General features: G+C 40.3%; 1 protein-coding gene across 1 annotated transcript in view; it reads right to left on the reverse strand.

Annotated features, from left to right (window-relative positions):
• Positions 1–25,014, reverse strand: part of GLIS3 (GLIS family zinc finger 3) — a 261,503-nt gene that overhangs the window by 56,388 nt on the left and 180,101 nt on the right. Inside the window, exon 7 of the mRNA XM_048850509.2 lies at positions 2,337–2,478. Coding sequence (XP_048706466.2) covers positions 2,337–2,478 — 142 coding nt within the window. The remainder of the gene's footprint in view (positions 1–2,336; positions 2,479–25,014) is intronic.

The following is a 25,014-nucleotide window of genomic DNA, read 5'->3' on the forward strand; positions in this document are numbered from 1 at the left end:
ATTACTGGAATTTAAATGAAAATAAACTGATTTGCATATAAAATGTCCTGAGCTGAAAACCTACTAAAGTTTATAACTAGTCAGTAATTTCTTGTGTCAAAGAGCTCAACTGGGGGATTTATTCAAATCACCACAGTTACTTTAAAGGTTTGAGATTCAATATGGATAAAAGTACAAAAGTTTGGATGCTTATGCAAACCTCATCCAAACTTCCTGAGTCTATAAAACTTAGCTAGAAATTAATGAGATTTCTAATATTTCTTGATTTGAATAAGTCTAGAAATATTAATTCTCACAGTATATTGTCACTTTTGCTCCCTATAGGACCATGCAGAAATGAAAAATAAACAAAAAATCTAATGAAAGATGCTGGAGTCAGAGGCCATCTATTTATCCACTAGTAAAGCACGTGTAGGGGAACTACTAGCTCTATTCTGTGTCACTAGCATCCTAAAACACCAGTTGCAAGCGAGAGGGGAATTCAGTTTTCCATGCCTATTTGGTCCTTGATCTCTCTGCTGAGACTGACAAAGAGAGTGCTAAATTGTATCATTTATAGAGTGGACAACTGTTGACTAAGAACTGGACTGAGCTCATTAATTCTTTTGGCCTAGAAACTTCTGGTCCTTCCCAGCCTGTGCTGGATTTGAATCAGCAACCTAGAACGGAAAAGTTCAACAGCACATATAAGCCAGATATGTAAAATATCTCAGCAGCTCCCACTGAGACATTTTTGTGAGAACATGCTGAGATCTTCTGGAACTCTGGCCCTGTCTGTCCCCAAGTCAGTAAGTCACCAATGAAAGATATATTTTTGGGGGGAGAGGGGGGGAGGAGGGGGGAATAACCAACCTTTTTCTTTCCTGAAAAAAGTTTTAAGTTTTTGTTCAGATGAATGAAGGTCCAGCACATCAAGTATTTTATTCAAACTTCTTCAGTACCCATCCCCTCCTCAAAGGGCAATAAAAGAGAATCAGAAGTACACAAACCTATGTTAGTAAAGTAATTATGATAGTTACACAAATGTAACTTTGAATTTTGACATTTCCCTCAACACTCAGATTGAAAGAAATTGAATAGACTACGTGGATTAAGGCATTAAAAATTAACATCATATGCAGTAAGGCAAAACAGTTCTTATATGAAAAAGGCCTGAGTTGTAGTCACTGTGAGAACCACAACTTTCAATTTCCTGACTTTTCTTTGTGTAAATCTCAATCATAACATTACACATCAAACACAAATGAGAAAAACGACATTAAAAGTACTATATAGTTCAATGACAGCCTTGGGAAAAACAAATTGAGAACAGGCATGTCTTACAGCAAAATGAAACTACTATATAGTGTGTACACACACACACACTCACACATATAACAACCTTCATTCTCACTTAGCTGAGAGTCTAATTGAAAACCTCACTGGCAAGTCAAAGAGTTAGCTGAATCTTACAATGAGGAGTAGAACATTATTGAAAATAGCCACTTTATATTGTTCTCCTCCTCATTGTAAGATTCAGCTAACTCTTTGACTTGCCAATGAGGTTTTCGATTAGACTCTCAGCTAAGAGAGAATGAAGACTGTTGGGAGATGCAACAATATTCTAGCAAATAATGAAAAATAGGTGTTTTTGCAGTTATCTAGATATTTCATACTAAATGCTGAAATGTCATCCACTGCATGTTACAGATGATCTTGAACTTTGGAAAATATTGTCACTTTTATTTTCTTAATATTTCAATATTTTCTTAAATTTGAACAGCTATAACCAGTGCAAACCAACATCAGTCATTATTTGAGAGTGAAATTCCCAAACACTTAATTGAAACTATAAAAAAGGCTTGTTATGTAAACAATATAGATATGTTTATTGGTGGATTTATATTTACCTATAGGACAAGGGTTTATTATACTTTCTAACAAAATGCCACATTTAACCTAATTTATATACCTTTATTAAAAAAATTATAGATGAATAGTAAAGAGGGAAACATTCCCTTTCAGTTCTAAATCGAATTTAATGAACTTAAGGAGCCTAGAAGGAATGGGTGAATTGAACCTCTGGCAAGAGTCCAATTCCCACAGAGCAAACATATTCCTTATTGTGGTATGTCTTTTCATGGGCAAAATGAGACCTGCTAAAAAAAGACTTAAATATCAGATAGAGACATACCTTTCTAACATACTGTACATTGTTCTGTCCTTCTCAGGAGTAGTTTAGGAAGAAAAAGAGGTGGATTTTAGAGAGTTTTTCACACATTAAAAATCCCAGAAGTATACATCAATCATACCTAACTTTAAATGTTCTGGGATCATTTCCTGTCTTTTTACTATACCTGTGTAGATGTCATGAACAGGCCCTGGTGATCGTCCCATGGTATTGTCTGCAGCATCATGTGGTGAAGGGGCTGGTTGGAGAGGCTGAATAGTGAGGCAATCGTTGAGGATGTCCTGGTCAAGCTCTGAGCTTGATCGCAACTGAAGCACAAGAGATAAGAAGGAAAAACCATCATCACAGGAAAATGATCACCAAGATATTGGGCAGTGATAATGAAGAAAGGCTGAAGGGTTAGAAGAGGAAACTGAGAGAGAAAGATTCTTCTATATACAATCCTGATAAATGACTGTTCTGTTACAGCAGTGATTCTCAAAATATGGGCCACAAAACATCCTGATGTCCCACAGAAGGAAATATTTTGAGAACCAAGGGAGGGGGACGGAGTGCGGGAACGGTGAGCAAAAGAAATCCAAGAAAGATGCTCTCTTCTTTGCACAGTGCTCCACAGAATTGAAATATTGGCTTGACTGCTGCACATTAGAGAAACTATCAAATGGGACCAACATTTCCTTTATGAGCAGGGAAGTGATGTGTACAGTATAAACATTTGTAAGACATCTTAAAATAGTGATCTCAGCCTGTAGCTCTAAAGACACATGTAAGGTATTGTTTCATATTCTCTGTGTATATATAAAGTCTGCTGCAGTTTCCACGGTATGCATCCGATGAAGTGAGCTGTAGCTCACGAAAGCTCATGCTCAAATAAATTGGTTAGTCTCTAAGGTGCCACAAGTACTCCTTTTCTTTTTGCGAATACAGACTAACACGGCTGTTACTCTGAAACTTGTAAGGTTTTGTTATCCTCATATACAGCTCATCTGGAGTTTATGGGCCTCATTCTCATTTACACTAAGACCACTTTGGCAATATAAAGTAGACATAAAGAGTTATAGTTGCAGAGCTGTAGCTGTAAAATGGCCCTAATGTAAATGAGAATGAGGCCCTATTGATCTAATTGGAGCATCTTTCACTTTGCCTGGTCTCATGAGAGGCCATACAGAGAGTGCTAAGTAAGTGGGCTATAGAAATCCAGGATCTAACCCAATTCCTCCAACAATCCAGTGGAGGAAGATAGGGAGAGAATAAGCAAGAGAGGAAAAGAGAAACATCCCTATCCCTCCACATTCAGGAATGGGGAACCAGGGAAAGAGGCAACAATGTTGAATAGAATTATGGAAAGCCACAAAATAGTCAGGTGCATGATGCTGATATTAATTTGTGAATTCATCATGTTGCACCACTATGTGATGACAGTGAGTAACTGACATAACATGAAGGTCAGGCAACATCAGGATTTCGTGCTGGGATTGATCTGTTGGTGGCTTCATGCAATGAATCTAGGGTTTCCCCATCTCTTCAAGGATAAGCTTCATTGTCTCAAAGCCTTAAAAACCACATTGAATCATTCCCCACTCTGTTAGACCAGCTTTAAGCTGCATGACTCTTACTTTACATTGGTATGACTTATTGACTTCACTGGATTTACAATGGTGTAAAACTGGGGTAATGGAGTGGAGAATCAGGCCCATATATTCAAAGCAGTGTGACTACATTAACTATAACAGAGACAAATAACATTGAAATAATAAATGAGGACTGTGATTAGTTAAAATAATTTGCTCAGCCCATGTATACTGTACATTATTTTTCTCTTTGAAACAAAAAAATTATGCAACAGTTGTGCTTAATATTCCTAAGGGTAAAAGATGTTTGAAAGGCATGTTTGTATGTATGTATGTTTGTTTTTCTGGGGTTTATCTAAAGCCCAAAGCATAGAAAAATTCAAAGAAAAAAATCAAGTTTAATATGAGTTCTGGAAATCAGTTCTTATTTATCTCCCATATTTACAATCTGCTCAAGGGCCCAGATGTTTTTTCTACTGTAGCCAGGAACTCCTGTCTGCTTTCTATTACTTACTGGTTCTTATGCCTTTACTGATACCAGCAGTAATATGGCCTTTTATGAAATTAAGTGCATGTGTACTCCTGGGGCCAAACATATTCACATTCTTTTTATCTATATTTTTCTTAACATAAGAAGCAGAAGTGGTGCTAATTTCTATCAAACCTGATTCATCATCATCATAATATAAAATTAAATAATAATACAACAAAGACAACCATCCTTTTTGAAGAAAGATTTCAAATAAATGTTTACACAGAGTGAAGATTTCCAGAGGTTCCTGTGCAAAATTGCTTGTCTGAAATTAATTGGTCCTTTTTACTTCATAGCATGGAACTGATCACCTTTTTCTTTAGGAAGCACAGGCAGGTACAATTAAGGGAAAAGTATGTTAACAGAACCGAGAGAAAAGTAGTTTGGGTATTTGCACATTAGATATGCGTGTTAAACAGAAATGTCAACCAAATATACACAAAGTACATGACACACATTTCTCTCTATTTTGCTTTGTTTGTGACATGTGTTTTCTATCTGGCACTGGGAATGATTCCCTCAGGACAATCAGTGCTAACACAAAATTTTCTGACCTGCCCAGCCATCAGGGATAATTCTCATAAAAAACTCTGGAAGAAAGCTGTGCTCTGATTGTCTGTCTGCAGAGGGTTCTGAACCCATGTAATTATCTCCCAGAAAGACCACACTGCAATTCAGTACATTCAGCTCACATTTGGAAGGGTTTCTTCACAACTATGAGGACTAAAAACATTTATTTTTAAAATGAAAGCTTAGATTCTGGAGAAAGAGGTGGATTCTGCAGTCAGTTGCACAACTGCAAAACAAAAACTATAAAAAGGTCAGTCATGAGACATACTACACACCCTTGCAAGGGAATAAAGGTGTTAGGCACACCCTTTCTTCTCCATATAGCCTACACTGTGAGGGGTGAGTGGGAAAAGAGAAACAGCTGCCCCTGGTCTGCTATTTCCCTTCCTGCAAAGATGGTGCTAGGAAACCACTAAGAATGTCTGGGCAGCCTGGTCTCCACCCCACTAATGCATTAGGCAGTGCACCGGAACCATTGCAGAGGGGGGAAGTTATCTGTGCCAGTAAAAGGGCAGGCACAAACTATATACTCCCTGGAGAAAAAGAGATGGTGACTCTCAGCATCATAGTTTCAGCTGGTTAAAAAGATGTATTTTATTTCTTGCAAACATTTTTAAAAAATTAGTCAGAAATTTCCATAGAAATTTTCAGGTTTTCACTGAAAGCCTGAAAACTAATTTTTTGGTTTACATTGTCAAAAACTAAAATTGGTTTTTGGAGTTATTTTTTCCTGATTAAGCCCCCCCCCCACCACCAATTGTTGATAAAAACAAATTCTCTCATGAAAATTTCTGTTTTTTGTCAACCAGCCTGTTTTCATAGAAAAAAGTTAAGAAAAAATGCTGACCCGCTCTATGTTGACAATCTAATTTCCGCTTTGCTTCTGTGAGAGCATAGTTACATGTGCCCCTTACTCAGGCTGGGTTATAGGGATATCATCTGTTCTTAAAGTACTTTCTGAAATAACCAGACTTTGATTTGACTATGCAATGTGGCTCACTTCAAACTTGCAAATCAAATATACTGTATTCCTGGCTGTGACATAGTCCATCTCATATGAGCATCCAGCTAGTCACCAGTGCAATTTCGTTGTGACTTAAAACATGCCAATCATTCTACCCTTGAGCAGAGAGGCAAAGGTACTGTCTGTAGCAAGTTACCTTGCCAAGTGATGGAATCAATGACAGACATTCTGAACATACTGAGCACAGAGGTTTCTGGTGTGCCATTTCTTGGCCTGAATTCATGGCTGGCCCAGGTGCAAGTAAACAACCCAGCTCCTGAGCTGCTGCACAACCTTCCTTCATGAAATATTTGTTCCAAATGATAGATTTTCATCTTTAATAATTAAATCACCCAGAAGGGTGAGGGATAGCTCAGTGGTCTGAGCATTGGACTGCTAAACCCAGGGTTGTGAGTTCAATCCTTGAGGGGGCCATTTAGGGATCTGGGGAAAAAATTGGGGATTGGTCCCGCTTTCAGCAGGGGTTGGACTAGATGACCTCCTGAGGTCCCTTCCAACCTTGATATTCTATGATTCTATTCTATGATTCTAAGCCTTGACAAGCTCTGTCCTTAGAAACTTGAGCTGCTTCCATCACAATATGGGGATTTCTTTTAATATATAAAAACAAGGCACTGTTAACAGCGATTTACATTTGTTTTTTTCCCCATGACAGTTCTGCTAATGTTTATAAGCTCTCAGAACAAGAGATGGAAATTCTACTCCCATCATTTTCTCATTTCAGGTATGATTGAATAATCACCCAAGATTAAGTGAGTCAAGTGGAAGTAATTAGGAGGGAATAAGGGCCAGATTCCTCAATTTTCAATTTCATTATATTTGAGTCTAAAAGCAGAGGCATTACGTTAGTTTGATGCATGACATATTTCCAAAGAAAACGACTAAGAATCAAAGACCTTTTGTTTTGCATTTCTCTAACCAATGTGTTTTATCTGGGTTGTGCGTGTTTCTGCATAACATTGGTAGGTTCTTCTTCTTGTTCAACAGGAATCAGATGCTACAAAAATGTGTGTTTATGAAGAGTCTTGGCCAAGAGAAAAGTAGTTTAAGATTTTTCAAATAGCATTAGTTTTTACCAAACCATTTAAAATAAGATCATAGTAACTTCAAAACCCTGCCTGGTATTCAATATTACTGTAGCATTTTAACATCAGTGCTTCTTCACAAAGACTGGGCCTCTCTCACCACAAAAAATTACCAGCTATATAATTTATATCCAAGAATTTTCAATCTAATTATTCCGAAAGCAACTTGTATGGGCTGTATGTACACTTGTGTGCATAACAGAAGATCTCCATACATAGGGTCAAGTACCAATAACAAATGTGTCCACTTGTCTTTGGTACTTGTCAGATCTACTGTGGCTGCTGTGTCTTAAATGGCAAAATAAAACTGAATATCAATTTTTTAACGGGGGGAATTCTTTACACTAAAATGTCATAGCATTATAAAACTATTTTTCTATGTATAGATATAAAGTGAGTTGCATAATTTATGAATCAATAACAATAACAGCCGCAGCTGACAAGGACTGAATAAGGCTTCGTGGTGGTCAAGTATGCCTATCACTGTCTGCCTGGAAGATGGTAGTGATGGAAGTAAAGCACGATCCTCTGTCTTTGCCTCCACACATTTTCTGAATTTGTCTAGGAGAGTATCCAGAAGTTAATATTTGCCTGCACTATTGCAGAGCCAAATTTAATCCCTGCTAGCCTAATGGCACTGATAGAGTACACCAATCTGACCACTGGAAAAATAAAAATTAAACATGAAGCCAAAGCTATGTAAGAGTATTTATTCATGCTATATGAATAGATCACATGCTGCTATATGGTAGATCACATGCTGCTTATACAGAACAACTTCATCAAGGTCTAATGCTCCCATGCACAGGACTAAATCATGCTGACAGTGGAAATTCTGCAAGTTTGTACTTCCCAAGTTTTCTCCTTATTCCTTCACCCAGAAGTAACAGAGAGCTGGGAAACAACATAGAAGGAAGGGGTCTCTATCCTGATGCTCTTCGCCTCTATTTAATCACCTGAAATCTGTGCAGCTTTAACAGATAAATATGTGCTCTGTTTTAAACAGCTTTCATCATCTGTTGTAATTAAAACACTTGACCAGTAAATAGAATGGAAGTTAACAAATAAGACTGGTCTATCATCCACTGAGATTAGCATTCATTTCAATATAAAAATAAAATAAAAAAACACGTTATATTTGCTACTCTCGCCCCATAACTCATACTGAAGAGCACAACAGGTAGAATGCTACGATAAAATATAATTCATTTTTGTGATCTTTCCTAAATCAAGAAAAAACATCCTAGATACTTCTTAAAGATAAATCTAAAAATTAAAAACATCTGGTACCTGTGCACTAAGTTATCATTGGCTACTAGAAGATTTTTTTTTTAAGGTAACAAAATACTTTGGCTTTGGAATAGCGGTGCAAGATAAGAAACATGGCTTTCTCAAAACTAAAGAATGTTGTGAAGGAGAAAGACTGAACTGAATTCTACTATTACTGTGTATATAAAACACTACTTTCTTATAGATCAATATATTCAAAAACTGCAATTGAGCAACTCACATTCTTTCTTGTCAGAAAATGATATAGACGCAAGAACGCCATTTGAAGGAAGAAATTTCAGCTGGAACAGACCCTGTGCAACTTTCCAAAAATCAGAAAGTAACACTGACGCTTTGCTTTTTGAGAAGTCAATTAGAAATCCAGTGAAATCTGTCTTAATTAACCATTTACTGGCTCAACCAAAATTGCTTGCTTAACAGCGGTTGTCATCTAATAAAGGTTGATCAGAATTCTACTACAGAGGCTTGGGGATCCTTTGGGGTAGTCTTTTAAGACAGGAGGTTATCTATTAAGGTGGTCTCTTCTGTAACTTTCACTATATTATTGAAGCTCACATTTTCATAAAGGAAGATTCCTTTCCTCTACAGTCTAGTCATAGGCATGAAAACTAAGAGAGAAACACACACAGCTTCTTACAGAGCTAATGTCTGATAGTTAAACCCATTCATATTGCCACCATCTTACGTAAAACACTGCCTACAATATGTACGATCCCTCCCATTCAAGCTGCTTTTCTTTGCGATTCAGAAAGGTTCCTGGTCTTTGTTCATAGTGACCAGCAATCTAGCAGTGGAGCCCATGCCATTTTAAAAAATCATCTTATACTATTCTGTGCCAGATTGACTTGGAAATATATATAGCTCCTGTATGTTATTGTCTAACAGCTAGTTCCTCTCGATGAATGCAACCTGACAAAGAGCCCAGTTATGCTGAATAATTGCTCTCCTCCTTTGAAAAGAGATGTGCTTGGCAGATCTCTCTTTTCATCTGAGTGGAGTATCTTCTAAGTAGAGTAATGAACAAATGCTACATCCATCTGGGGCTCCATTGAGAGTGAACCCATCTTTTTTCCTTTGTTATCTGTGAAAAGTTGGTATGAAAATCTGTATACAAAATAAAGAATGTTCTTAGTAACAGAAACACAGACGGGGTCAAACCAAAACCCAGATCTAATCACTTCTAAACTTTGGGAAATTTCATGGCCAGATCCAAATTTTACAGTGTCCCCTCTTTCTAGATTAATCTGAACCAAAACCCGTGTATCCGAATCCTCACTCCCCAGCTTTGGGAGGTTTGCACTAGGATCTAAATTTGATGTTTGGGCCAATTTCTAATAGTAAACAGTTGGAGTTGGACAAAACCTGGCAGTTTTGTTTAGGAGAGGGATCCCCTAAACCTTTTATAAATTTTGGGTTCATGGGTTTGTAACCCTGTGAAACATGTGGGTAATATATGTATTCATGGTAAGAATGATATATGTGTGTGTGTGTGTGTGTTTGGTGGTTATTGTGTTGCTGGCTAATATGTAACAAAGGGTTAAATCACTCATAGGTTGCTGTGGCCTTGAGGAATCCAAAGACTAGGTCACAATGGCTGTAGACAGAGCCGGATTGCTAGTACTCAAATGGACAGTAGAGGTGTTAGAGGTCTTTGAAGCTCACCTCCATTAACGTGGAATCAGGATCTGGCTGAATCCCAGGATGTGAGTGGGGACAGGAGAGGGGAGGGTTTTAGCTGGAGGCTTTGGGGGGAAGCGGGAAGTCTTTAACAAAGGACTTGGAAACTGTATTAAAAAGCAGCCTGATGAAGGGAGGCAGTCTGCAGAGAAACAGACTGTAACATGGCCCCTGATGCTGGGGCACCACAGATTAGTGGAGGGCCACTTAAACTTTCAAAGAATGGTTTCAAAGCTTAGCTAAGACAATAAGAATATAGGCTGCTGTTGTTTTAAGACTTTCATCTCTGTGATGTTTCTATGGATAAATAATGCTTTGCTTTGAACAAGTTGTTCTCTGTTACTGCACTTTCATATTGGTGATAAGGCTACGATTTAGTCATGGGTATTTTTTGTAAAAGTCATGGACAGGTCACAGGCAACATAGGCGCCAAGTTCTCCTGCTGCCGGTGGGTGCTCGCACCCCCCCCGGCCCCGCCCTGACTCCACCCCTGATCCTGACCCTCCCCCATTCCAACCACTTCCCCAAAGTCTCCACCCCAACTCCGCCCCCTCCCTGCCCCATTGGACTCCTTCCTCAAATCCCCACCCTAGCCCCGCCTCTTCCCCGCCTCCTCCCCTGAGCGCGCCATGTTCCCGCTCCTCCCCCCTCCCTCCCACAGTTTGTTACACCATGAAACAGCTGTTTCACAGCAGCAAGCCTGGGAGGAGAAGCAGAGACGCCGCGCGTTTAGGGGAGGAGGCGAAAGCGGAGATGAGCTGGGGAAGGGCGGGTGGAGTGGGGAGCTTGGCTGCAAGTGGGTGCAGAGCACTCACCAATTTTTCCCCATGGGTGCTCCAGCCATGGAGCACCCATGGAGTCAGCACCTATGACGGGCAATATACAAAAATTCATGGCCCATGACCTATCCATGACCTACACTAAAAACACCTGTGATTAAATCGGGGGGGGGGACACTGGGGGAATGTGGGGGGGCTGTTACTGGGGAGGGGGGAGCCAGCAGCACCAGATGCTGGGGGCCAGAGGACTGTGGCTGTTCCAGCTGGCTGGCTGGGGACTGCGGCTGCTCTGGCTGCTGGCCCAGGGACCGCTTCCAGGACCAGTGGAGCAGTGGTGTGTGTGGCTGTCCCCAGGGCCGCTCCAGCAGCAGCTAGTGTGGCTGTCCTGGGGGCCTCCCAAGTAAAGCCCCCTCACACTTCCTCCTGCAGAAGTCATGGAGGTTGTGGAAAGTAATGGAATCCATGACTTCCGCAACCTCTGTGACAGACACGGAGCCCTAGTCATAAGATCCCAGAGGGAAGCCTAAGCATGGGCCAGAAGCCAGTTGGACTTGGGATACAGCTGGTGAACAGGGCGAGGGGAGTGGTTTTACTTGGGGATCCAGTGTAAAAATGGGGTGAATCACAGAAGGGACCTCAGGAGGTCATCTAGTCCAACCCCCTGCTCAAAGCAGGACCAATCCCCAGTTTTTGCCCCAGATCCCTAAATGGCCCCCTCAAGGATTGAACTCACAACCCTGGGTTTAGCAGTCCAATGCTCAAACCACTGAGCTATCACTCCTCCCCACCCCCATAAATCAGGAGATTCCATCCTGAGAGAAGCACAGATATGGGCCTGTTGCTTCAAAATGCGTCCATAGAGAGACAGAGTGAGGGGTCAAAGGTACAGTTCACCCTTTAACCATAACACCCCCACCCACCCACCCACATTCTGCTATGAGTTTCAGGTTCTAACAAACTCACATCTCAACCTACAACACAGCCAAACCCCCTGAGTCTTACTGAAACTGTAAATCAGTCTGGGGACTCTCAAACAGGGCCAGCTTTTCCCAAAATTTCACAAGCCCCAATGAAGCTGTCCAAGTTTTGGTTTTCTAAGAAAAAACATGAAGCCTCAATGCTCCCTTTATTCAAATTGCTCTTGAAAACTCACTACTTCCACGAAGCCTAAAGTGAGTCGATTATATTCTTTATCTATAATTATCTTAATCATCCTTACTTTACATGCATGAAAAAAAACAGAAACCCAAAGATGTGCACATGCCTTGAGAAGGCTCAAAGCAGATGAAACTCAGTCTGTTATCTAAAAGTGCAATTCTAGTCTGAAAAGAGCTTAAGTAAAATAGTACCTTTGCACTCAACAGAGCTGCTCGATGCGTGCATTCAGTCAGGTCTGCTTTCTTTAAGGACAAAAATATATTTCATTTTTAACTCATGTTAGCCTGTATAGCCAACCCAATTAAGAAAGTGAGAGCTGAATTCTATTCTTCAATAGAATTGTTTACTCAGTTCCAATCAGTTACACTTGAGTGAAACCACTGAAGGCAAAAGGACTGCACAGCTAACACCAAGGACCTAATGTGGCCTGCAGAACCTTTATCACACATAGTCTGTGAGACTGTATATGGAACTAATACAGCAGTGATCATCAGGTTTTATAGCTCAAGGATACAGGATTTCAGTGGGAAGAGTTTGATATCTGCTTATATATTTTATACACACAGTTGCTGAACTATTTACTGACAAGTCTTTGCGACAGTGTCACAGGAATATGCATAAAAGTAGCAGGAAACAATCTCATAAAAATCCTGAAGGGAGAGGTGAGAGGCATGAATGAAAAGGGGCATAGTTTGATAACAAAAGTAGAATACAGGCATAACAAACATTGCTGCACTTGTCAAATAAGGGATATTTCGGTTGTGTTTTGATTCAGTTTCTTTTTGGTTTGTTTTCTGGCCCTGTGACAATATATTTATTTCTTCAAGTGTGATGCTAGCTCTTCCTCCTTGAACATGTACCACTACTCCATATCGCCAAAGCCTATAGCAGCACAAGGGAAACCTCAGACTGACAGCAGTGATGGACAAATGTAGTAGAAAGCAGACTATCTGTAAATATTAATGGCACAGTGCTTTGCTAATCTCCTGATTATAACAACTGCAGCAACCCCAGTAGCAAGATGAAAAATGCAGGTTGCTTTATTGTTTCTGTTTCCTAGAGATCAGAAGAGTCCTCTATACACCACCATTAAAATACCACCCCCATCTTGGAGCCTTCTCAGTGGGCACACCAAGTATATTCCATGGTTTCTTAAGTCACAGCAACTGCTGCAATGATGTAACAACAACAACAACAAATGGGGGTGTCAGCCAGAGCCAGCCCTCTAATCACTTTCAAAGTATGTTTTGTTGTTTTTCATTGGCCAGGCTCAAAAGAACTGGTCACTCGTAGTCTCAAAAGTTTTACAACAAATTGTGTGATTAAATTCCTTAAACACTTCTGCCCATTACTAATCCTTTTCTCGCCAACGTCCCTTTCAGGAAAAATTGCTGCACTCCATGGTGCCTGATTTATATTTCATTTTGAGAACAGGAAGTAAAGGGATTAAAGTTGAGGATTAAAACACTTACTCTTTACCACATTTTTTGTGCAGAATAGTTTCTTAGTTGCCATGGGCACTGCTCACTGACCCTTACCCTCTGAATGCACTTCTGTTTGCATTAATGACATATTTTAAATGGACTCCATAGAAAACAAGTGGGGGAAAAATATCCTTAAATTCATCTGCTCTCACAGCATGGAAATAGATTCCTCCCCCCTCACCCCTTTACTCAATTCTCTCCCTGTTGCAGTATTAACAGTGAAATCTGAACTAAGAGTTTGAACAAGAGCAACTTAAAACTGAAAGACAGACTCAGAATTATACAGGGCTGGTACTTTAGGAGCTGGAGAAAAGCTGTTTGCCCTGCTTCTGAACACCCGCCTTGTTGTGAACAGTTTCTCCAGATACATGTAGGCTAATAATCTACAACATTGCTGTTTGCTGTCACTAACACAACACACTAATAACTGCTGAATATCAATAGAATAAAGTTTCAGCCCTTCATGGCTCCTGCTTTTGTTGGCAATCATTCCGAGTGACAGAGAGAGGGAAAAAAAGAATGAGTTTATTTGCTGCATTTGTAAGGCATTCAGCAAAAAGGCACTAACATTGTTTCCACAGGCAAACAGATCCTTTTAAAATACTGGGGAAAGGATTAAAAAGACTAAGGCAAGAGAATGAAAAAACTAACTCAAGACAATTCTGTAGATTCCAAAGATTTCAGCAAAAGAAAAACCCTGGACACCGTGCTCTATCTGTGCTCTCCACTAAACCCAAACACTGGCATGAAACTCCATTTACTCAAAGTCTATGCAAACAAACAGGTAACTTCAGCCATACTGGGGTGAAATCAACATATACTCATAAAAGTTAAACAGAGAACTTGGTCCTATTGTAAAACAGTGTAAACAATGAACAATCAAGATGACATTACACAGCATTATATGCTGCCCATATTTATAAAACTGGATCTATATTATTTGTGGGAGAAGGATGTATTTGTCAAAGCATCCCATAGCAGACAATAAAAGTAAACTATCTGTCAAGCCTTTTTAGATGTTATTAATTACAGACTGGAACTCAGGCTGCAGGGGATGCTACAAACCCTTGGCGTGAAGCGGTTTCCATTATATATAGGGATTACAGCTTGGTTCAATGGCTCTCAGCATTCCCACTATAAAAATTGTTCCAGTGCTCCATTACAGGCTAATGTAGAACTATCATTGCCTGAGAAAATATTGCTCAGAAAAGGAGTGTCTTTTGGCTCCCCTTTTCCCTTTTTTTATTCTACCTATTTTGCTTGTTTTTTCATATTTTAGGACAGACAGCCTTATATATTTGAGTAAGTCAGACATAAAGGGGAAAAAAGGCAACCTGCTAGGGGATACAGAGCTTATCAGGATGGCCAAGGTCCAGAGGCATAACAGTGATCCAGATTGCTCCCTGACAGTGAAATTGACCTATGGTGCACAAATTAGGCACTGCATCACTTATATCATTTGTACTAGGAATGCATTGTGGGGGAAGAGGTTTGGCTGTGGGATGATGTAGCTGGGAAGTGCCTCTTTGCAAAATCTAGGGGCTACAGAAGGGGTCTCTTTACCCAATGCCAGCACAGACTAGCAAGGAGGGCAATGGTTGGAATAAGCCAGGGAGTGGCCACATAATTCTTGTTGATGCAACTCTTATGGCCCCAACACATAAGGATTGTGGAAGGGTTGTGGCTACTATTTCAGCCCACATGAATAGCAGACACAGGTAGGTTGCAATGCAGCCCCTGTGTCTTGATCTCAGGGTTGGAAGGGTGGATTTCACCTCTCCTGCCCTTCACCTGCATAGAGCCTAGATACTTGGAGTTTATGCAGGGTTTTAGCCAAAGTGAATTGCCTCAAATCCTAGTGACAGTGGGCCAAATTCAGAAGTGATGTGAATGGCAGTATAAGTAAGAAATCGCCTTTCACTCACTGAGGCTATGTACACCTGCTTTACTGATCTGTAAGGAAGACTGAATTGGGGTAATTTATTCAACAAGGAACTGGAAGATCATGTAGAAAGGTGTGAGTCAGTAGCTCCTACCCCACTTTAACTTAAACATTCCTACCCCATGCAACCCAGGGGAATTACACATGTATAGAAACAGTGTAAGTGAGAGGGGAACAGGGCCCCAAACCTCTGTAGACTCAACATTTCCCTTCCAGATATTCTGCGTCACACAAGTCCACCTTTGCTACCTCTGTTCTTCATGGTCATCTGCAGTATTTATCTAAACATTCTAGGCTTCCTGCAGATCTGAAGGAAGTTGTCTTTTCTGATTATACAATTATCAGCCATATTGAAAAATGCTATTGATCCCTGAGCCACTACATTTCAGTCTTTTTTATCTTCTTCTTGTTTGTTCTCAGGCTCCCTTATAACAGTGTTCATTTCTCAGAGCATTAGTTTCACGAAGAACACAATGTCAATAACCTGGAGATTTAAAAAAACCCACTTAATTCAGATTTACCAATGTCAGGCTAAGCTTGTTTACTCCTCAATAAAAATCAAGGTAGAAGCTTAGAGGAGACAAGGACACTATGTACACAACTAGAATAAATAAAAAAATGGAAAACATTTAATGAAAAACTTTGAAGTCATATTTATTCTGAAGATTTTGAAAAGGAACAGTTTTTCATGTTTGTGACATTTTTATCGTAGATTTTCATTGTAAATATTTGATTTTGAAAATTTTCATTTTCAAAGTTTTTAATTTTTCATTTCCCGCCATGTTTTTCAGTTTTCTTGTTCTTCCTCCCTTTGTTACAATTTGCCACTGAAAAAACAGTAAACCAAGAAAGACTAAATTTTTCATTTCCCAGGTTTGTTAAAAATATTGAAAAAATTTAAAAGCTAAAATTTTAAGATGGAAATGCCTACTTTTGAAAAAGGCCATTCTTTCAATGACAAAAAATTTCATTTGAAAAATTTCCAACCAATGCTAGCCCGAGATACCATTCAAACAACTAAAATGCATCTTTGAGAGAGTCAGAACAGGAAACCCTGCATTGAGTCCAGCCAAAACTTTCTCCTTCCGGTTTTTTTAAACGCCAGAAAACAGGCTGAACGACTGCTCTTCTCCCTCCCCACCTCATTTACTTCCACAATTTGACAGAGCCAATCAGAGAAACTCAGAAAGCCTCTTCATGGACTTCATAGAAACAACAGTGTCTGAAGTGTTTTTTCCCCTGGGCTGTTTGGTTTATGAGCTCACCGAGAGCAGCTGTGCAAAGCCCCCAGTTTTCATGTTGCCAATTTTGGTACCAAAAAGGGAGAATTTTCAGGAAAAACTGAACCATGTTTGTAGCAAACTTAGCGAATGTTTGTATAGTCAGTCCTTCCCCAGATCCAACTCCTGTGACAAATAAGATGTTCTACCTCCCTAGCGTCCTAATAGTGACATTTGGGAGACCTCTGACTCTTTGGTGAAATAGAAAGTCAGGTGTTTTGCAACATCCATAAGGCTAATATACAAATCCAATAAACTAACTGCAACTAACTTCTAAAAACATTTGAACAATTTTTTGAAGTATCATGTCAGATGCTGACTGTATGGAGTCAGTGGAGAAGCAATAAACAGCCTTAAAATGGAGAAAGAAGAGATAGTAGACACATAGCACAATTGTTGGGGAAGAGGGCTATGATAGACACAAGAATGTATAAATAAATAAATAAATAGCTGCGCAACGATATCATTGTTTCATTGAAGTTCACATTCCGCACTAGTGACACTGTTAGGGTGACCAGATGTCCCGATTTTATAGGCACAGTCCCAATTTTTGGGTCTTTCTCTCACATAGGCACCTATTACCCCCCACCTCCTGTCCCGAATTTTGACACTTGCTATCTGGTCAGCCTAGACACTAGGGTGACCAGATGTCCCGATTTTATAGGGACAGTCCCGGTTTTTGGGTCTTTTTCTTATACAGGCTCCTATAACCCCCCACCCCCGTCCCAATTTTTCACACTTGCTGTCTTGTCACCCTACTAGACACTGTTGTTCTAATCTTTAGCTGCTCAGCTGAATGACATTGTATATAACAGTGGAGTCCCCAGAGCAGCAAAGGTGGCAGTCTTTCAAACCTGCATTTAGTAATGTTACAGAACCAGTAAAGATGGTAAATTACCTGGCAGAATTAATCCAGGTTTGGTTTCTTTAAGAGCAATTTGAACAAGCTAAAATGATGCAGAAACAGCTCCATAAGAGAGAGTCCTGTTTAGTATCAGTGCAATGAAGTGGTCAATTTCTCAAAGACTGCCTTATAATAAATCTGAACTAGAACGTCTAATGTTCAAAATAGTACAGTTTGCAAATAAGGAACTATTAAAAGACATGGCATCTATATAAATAGCTAAGGACTAGATGTTTGATCAAGATAAATAAGACAGTATTAGATCTAACTTGGCTCTCACTTTTCACTTCAGAGCTCTCACATGTGGATTTATGAACCCCGAGAGAGGTTCTAAATTCATCTTAGGTGGTCTTGTTTACTTTAACTATTTAAATGACTACCAGGGCTGTTTTACTGATATCACAACATAGGCAAACTTAACCTAACTTTATTTGTTTCTCTGCTAACAACCTTTCAATATTTCTTGCAGAAATATGTTACATCACTGTCTTAGCTAAATAAAAGTGTCATGAATAACATTTGTCCATCGGTATAATTATAAATACATTGGAAATTGTAATTAAAAGTACAGCCACTGCAGGAAATGAAGTTTATATCTTGGAATTATAAGGCTGACATTGTCAACTAGGCTATCTTGTCCCTGCTTAATATTTATGGAAATTTAGAGGTACTATTTTGGCCACTGGAGGGCTCCAATAGGTTTTCCTTAATGTAACAGAAATATATTTAAAAAGACTAAAAAAAACAATACAAAAGCTTTGAAGTTGAAAGTGGATTTCTTGGTTCATGCCATGATCTACACACACACACACACACATTGAAGAAGCCCAGACTCCATTTATTGCATGGGTTGCTTTTTCAAAAAAAAAGTGGGAACAATAAAAATGAACAAGAATTATCACACATTTTACAAATACACTTTCCTTAAGCAGGGCTCCTGGTGAAATAGTGTATCATATCTTAGAGTATGTCTATATGGAAAGGATAAAGTCCTTATGTTTGTACAGGACTGTAGTTCAGCTTCCCCAACAAATCTGTCATATAAAGAAATAATGATAATATTCATTTTCTAACTTGGCTTTGAGTCAATGGTGGGTTAACAGCATGAGCTGTGGATTTTGTTACTGATTTAGTTTTGTCATTTCCCAAAAGTAACTTCAGCACAGGCGTCTAATAAAGAAAAGAGCTATAGAATGGTCATGCTCAAGCACAACATCATCAAACAAACAGATGTAAGAAATTTCTGTGCAGAACCTTCCTTTGAAAATGTTAAGCTTACTGACTGCAAAAAAACAACCACCCCCCTTACTCATGTTGAGTAGTACCTTACTTCTTTAGTAATCTCACTGGCTTCAGGGAACTAATAGAGGAATAAAGAACTACTCAATATGAGCAAAGGTATCAGCTACTGGCCCTTAATCATAAATTTCAGACAGGATTTTCCCAGAATAAGGACCACAGGATTTGGTCCTTAGACATCAGAGGGATTTACCTCTAACTAATATAGATGAACGGATATAAAAATTATCAGATGCAACAGTTCATACTTTTCAGATTGCAGTGTAATAGAACAATGTCATAATCATAATCTATAATGTCATAGAAATGGTTGCCAGATTTCAAGAAATGTAAGGTAAAAACAAATATTATGAGCATTATCTGCAGCAAATATCCTGCACTTTCTATCCTCCTACTTTTCTACCTCCCATTTTGTCAATATTTGCATGAATCCTCATCTCACCCACTATGTATTTGTCAGAAGAAATGAAATAACAATTACAGTAATTGTTTCTTCCTTCTACCTAGGGTTGCCAACTTTCTACTTGCACAAAATCCAACACGCTTGCTCCTCCCCTGCCCCACCCCTCCTCTGAGGCCCTGCCCCTGCCTCGCCCCTTCTCCGAGGCCCTGCCCCTACTCACTCCATTCCCCCTCTCTCTGTCACTTGCTCTTCCCACCCTCACTCACTCACTCACTCATTTTCACTGAACTGGCTCAGGGAGGTGTGGGAGGGGGTGAAGGCTCCAGCTGGGGGTGCAGGCTTTGGGGTGGGGCCAGGAATGAGGGGTTTGGAGTATGGGAGGGGCTGAGGCAGGGGGTTGGGGTGTGGGAGGGGGTATGGACTCACGGCTGGGAGTGTGGGTTCCGGGGTGGGCCAGAAATGAGGGGTTCAGGATGCAGGAGGGGGGCTCTGGGCTGGGTCAGGGGGTTGATGTGCAGGGAAGGAGGGGGAGGGCTCTGTCTGGAGGTGTGGGCTTGGGGTGTAGGAGGGGGCTCCAGGCTGGGACCGAGGGATTCGGAAAGCGGGAGGGGAATCAGGTCTGGAGCAGGGGGTTGGGGCATGGGGGCGTGCAGACTCCGGCTGGGGGTGCAGGCTCTGGGGTGGGGTTGGGGATGAGGGGTTTGGGGTGTAGGAGCATGCTCTGGCTGGGACTGAGGGGTTCAGCGGGTGGGATGGGGATCAGGGCTGGGACAGGGGGTTGGGGCAAAGAAGGGGGTCAGGAGTGCAGGATCCAGGTAGTGCTTACCTCAAGCAGCTCCCGGAAGCAGCAGCATGTCCTCCTCTGGCTCCTATGTGGAGGCGCGGCCAGGGGGCTCTGCGGCGTGCTGTCCCATCCACAGATGCTGCCCCTGCAGCTCCCATTGTCCATGGCATAGGAGCTGGAGGGGGAACATGCTGCTGCTCTGGGAGCTGCATGGAGCCATGGCAGGCAGGGAGCCTACCTTAGCCCCACTACGCCGCTGACTGTACTTTTAACAACCCGGTCAGCAGTGGTGACCGGAGCCACCAGGGTCCCTTTTCAATCAGGCATTCCGGTCAAAAACTGGACACCTGGCAACCCTACTTCTATCCCCAAATGCAGAATTTTCCCTGCAAAACTCACACAGTCCTGAGGTCGAAACTGGGCAATATTCAGCCCTAGGCCAGTCACAGTCTTTCTTTACATAAAAATCTGTTACTTCATGACACTGCAGGGCTAGAAACTGGAGCTTCATTCCTTTGGGATGGAGGGATTCCCAACTTCCCAACAGAAAGCACAACACTTGCTTCTGGCCCTAGAAGTATTGGATATTGAAGCTGGGACATATTTATATATAGAAAGCAGATTTTATGTCATTTTTGGAGCTTTCACCTTTAAAAGGCCAGAATCTCATCATTTGTGTAGGTGCACTGAAGTCAAGATGCCACAGGATTGTTATATAATCATGAACGGGAGACTAAATGATCCATGTGACTCTGTATTAATATGTTATCCATACTACAAAATGATTAGCAAAAATGTTAAATGTGAAACATTTAGTTGCTTTAGCATATACATTTCTGAAGAAACAGTTCAGATACAGAATGTGTATGGTGACAGAGGAAGGGTAAAAGTAAGGGAGGAGAGAAAAGAAAAGAGAAAAGCAGAGTCTATTAAAGAGACAGAAACAAAGATAGAATGATACTGGGACCAATTTTACTATAGCATATGCACCACAACCTCCCATTACAGTTTTGGTTGCATATCTTAAAAAAAAATCATACCTCGTGAAAGTGGGAGATAGAATGAGAAGGGACATGGAAAGCGAGAACAGGAGAAAAGGAATAAAAATGGAATGGGGGAAAGGAAAAAGCAAGAAAACACAGATTGGAGAATTACTTTTTTGTTCATTCATTTAGAATTAAATTATTTTTTGTTACTCCATTTAGAACTATTCACATTGCTGAATTAGATCAGGCCCAAGATCCACCTAGTCCTATGCTGTCTGCAACAGTGGCTTGGACCAGATACTTCAAAGGAATGTGCAAGAAACCCCAAGGGACCAGTTATGGAGTAACCAAGGTTCTTTCTAATCTCATTACTATGACGTTGACTTCTGTCCTGAAGCATGAGGATTTATATCCCTTACAAATCTGGGGATTTTTAAAAATCTTAATGAATGTATTGTGGATACATCATCCATATAAATATCCAGTACTTTTTTGAAACCTGCTAAGCTCTTGACCTCTATGGTATCTTGTGGCAATGAGTTCCATAAGGTAATTGCACATTGTGTAAAAAAGTGTTTTAAAATTTGTTGTCTTTCAGATTCACTACACTGCATTTCCCTGGCATAAAAGGAAGTGTTTAAAGGAGGGGATAACTCAGAAGTGGGGATATCTTACAGCTGATTATAGGTCAGAGGTATTATAAACCAGTATTCAATCCTCTCCCAATCTGAGTACTGTCTGTACTTACATATTACTGACTTCCATAGGCCATGCTTAGGGATAGTTGCACTAACCCGTTTTTAGGGAGATGGACTCCAACCATGGAGGCTGCATTTTTAATTTGTTTAAATTAAAAAATGGGTTATTTTTTGTCTCCAATTAAAACATGTAGAAAGAAAATACTTTGTGTTGTTATTGTCTACAGTTTTCTATGCATGACTGAAAGTCATTAGAGACCTTTTAAATAGAAAATTATCTGGATAGCATTTTACACTTCTTTGATCAGAAAATTTGATCAGATATTTGACATTTCTGGCTTTGCATTCACTCTCTGTTCTGATTCCCCTTCCCCTCCCGCACCCTTTCTGATGTCATGTGGGGAATTTCTTAGAAATTTCACACGGTGAAAAACTAGAAGTTGCTAAACTTTTGGGTTTTATTTTCAATACTGTATTTAAAAATAAATTACAAACTCTTGCTCACATTTGTTGAGCTGCATACATTATACATAGTTTTGCCACTGACTTCAATGGGTCAGGAATTCATTCCCTTAATAGGAAAGACTTCCATTTACATCAATAGGGGTTTTGCCTGCAAAAGAACTGCAGAATCAGGCACTTTGCCTTGCACAATAGAGCACAAAACCACATCGGTGAAAAGTTAGTACATGATAGATAGATAGATAGATAGATAGATAGATAGATAATCCATTTTGATTCTCACTGCAACATCTCTCTGTTCTACATTACACAGCAGAGGGAGGGGCAAGGAGCTTTGAGGATGGATTATGAAAAGTTGTGTGGAAGAATCAGTGTAACTTCAGATTGACATGGTGAGTACAGTACTTTATTCCAGGGCATCTCCATTGCCACAGATACATTTCCCCTGCTATTTAAAATCTGTGTAACATGAAGAGCATATTTTAGTGTGCAATCTTGGAGAGCTAGCAACTTAAGACACCAAAATAATGTCATTTAGTGTGCAGGGGGAGGTTAAAATGAGGATTACAGGCAGTCAGGCAGGATATATTAAATGAATCCATGACTAACAGAGTGTGACAGCAAAGGGTTTCATTCTTTTCAACAGAACAGTTCCCTAGGGCTGGAACTATTACTCCACTGTGCCTTTATCACCTTGGAATTTTTATGGTTATTTTTGATGAATTCACATTTTTTGTAAAGGCTTTTTTGACATTAAGCCAATTTTCATTTTTAATTAAAGTCGTAAATAATCTTAATACTGCCTTAAAAGGTTTATTGTTTCTTACTTTTTATTATTATTATTATTACTGCCAGGAAATATTTCAAATACCAAAGCATGATGCAAGTTAGCAATTATAAGTTCTCAAAGGTCCAGTAACTACGCTGTACCTTGTAAATATTATACACTGCAACCTCAGTGCATGTTTTTAAACATTTGGCTTGATTGATGCCACATTTCTTCCTTTGTTTTTTTGCTGGGTTGACTTATTTCCACTTCCACATATTAACCCATCTCAGATAAATAAATCCTTATCAAATGGACTGGATGAAAAACTAAACAACTTTAAGTTAAATTCTAAAAAAAATGACCATGTGAGGAGTTAAAAGGGCCAGCTTTAAACTGTTATAACAGAAGAACTGAAAATGAACAAAAACATATGGGAAATGCCATCCTAAGAATAAAGAAAAGGAGTACTTGTGGCACCTTAGAGACTAACCAATTTATTTGAGCATGAGCTTTCGTGAGCTACAGCTCACTTCATTGGATGCATACCGTGGAAACTGCAGCAGACTTTATATACACACAGAGAATATGAAACAATACCTCCTCCCACCCCACTGTCCTGCTGGTAATAGCTTATCTAAAGTGATCATCAAGTTGGGCCATTTCCAGCACAAATCCAGGTTTTCTCACCCTCTACCCCCCCGACACACAAATTCACTCTCATGCTGGTAATAGCCCATCCAAAGTGACAACTCTCTACACAATGTGCATGATAATCAAGTTGGGCCATTTCCTGCACAAATCCAGGTTCTCTCACCCCCTCACCCCCCTCCAAAAAACACACAGACAAACTCACTATCCTGCTGGTAATAGCTCATCCAAAGTGACCACTCTCCCTACAATGTGCATGATAATCAAGGTGGGCCATTTCCAGCACAAATTCAGATTTTCTCACCCCCCCACCCCCATACACACACAAACTCACTCTCCTGCTGGTAATAGCTCATCCAAAGTGACCACTCTCCCTACAATGTGCATGGTAATCAAGGTGGGCCATGTCCAGAACATTTCCAGGCTCTCTCACACACACACACACCCCTTTTTTTTTTTCCCCCCCAGGGACACACACACACACACACAAACTCACTCTCCTGCTGGCAATAGCTCATCCAAACTGACCACTCTCCAAGTTTAAATCCAAGTTAAACCAGAACGTCTGGGGGGGGTGTAGGAAAAAACAAGGGGAAATAGGCTACCTTGCATAATGAGAAAAGGAGTACTTGTGGCACCTTAGAGACTAACCAATTTATTTGAGCATGAGCTTTCGTGAGCTACAGCTCACTTCATCAGATGCATACCGTGGAAACAATAATGACTTAGCCACTCCCAGTCTCTATTTAAGCCTAAATTAATAGTATCCAATTTGCAAATGAATTCCAATTCAGCAGTTTCTCGCTGGAGTCTGGATTTGAAGTTTTTTTGTTTTAAGATAGCGACCTTCATGTCTGTGATTGCGTGACCAGAGAGATTGAAGTGTTCTCCGACTGGTTTATGAATGTTATAATTCTTGACATCTGATTTGTGTCCATTTATTCTTTTACATAGAGACTGTCCAGTTTGACCAATGTAAATGGCAGAGGGGCATTGCTGGCACATGATGGCATATATCACATTGGTGGATGTGCAGGTGAACGAGCCTCTGATAGTGTGGCTGATGTTATTAGGCCCTATGATGGTGTCCCCTGAATAGATATGTGGGCACAGTTGGCAACGGGCTTTGTTACAAGGATAAGTTCCTGGGTTAGTGGTTCTGTTGTGTGGTATGTGGTTGTTGGTGAGTATTTGCTTCAGGTTGCGGGGCTGTCTGTAGGCAAGGACTGGCCTGTCTCCCAAGATTTGTGAGAGTGTGTGTGTGTCCCTGGGGAAAAAAAAAAAAGGCTGGGGGGGTGAGAAAGCCTGGATTTGTGCTGGACATGGCCCACCTTGATTACCATGCACATTGTAGGGGGAGTGGTCACTTTGGATGAGCTATTACCAGCAGGAGAGTGAGTTTGTGTGTGTATGGGGGTGGGGAGGGTGAGAAAACCTGAATTTGTGCTGGAAATGGCCCACCTTGATTATCATGCACATTGTAGGGAGAGTGGTCACTT

Source organism: Caretta caretta, chromosome 5 (assembly GCF_965140235.1).
Source record: "Caretta caretta isolate rCarCar2 chromosome 5, rCarCar1.hap1, whole genome shotgun sequence".
Taxonomy (NCBI): domain Eukaryota; kingdom Metazoa; phylum Chordata; order Testudines; family Cheloniidae; genus Caretta; species Caretta caretta.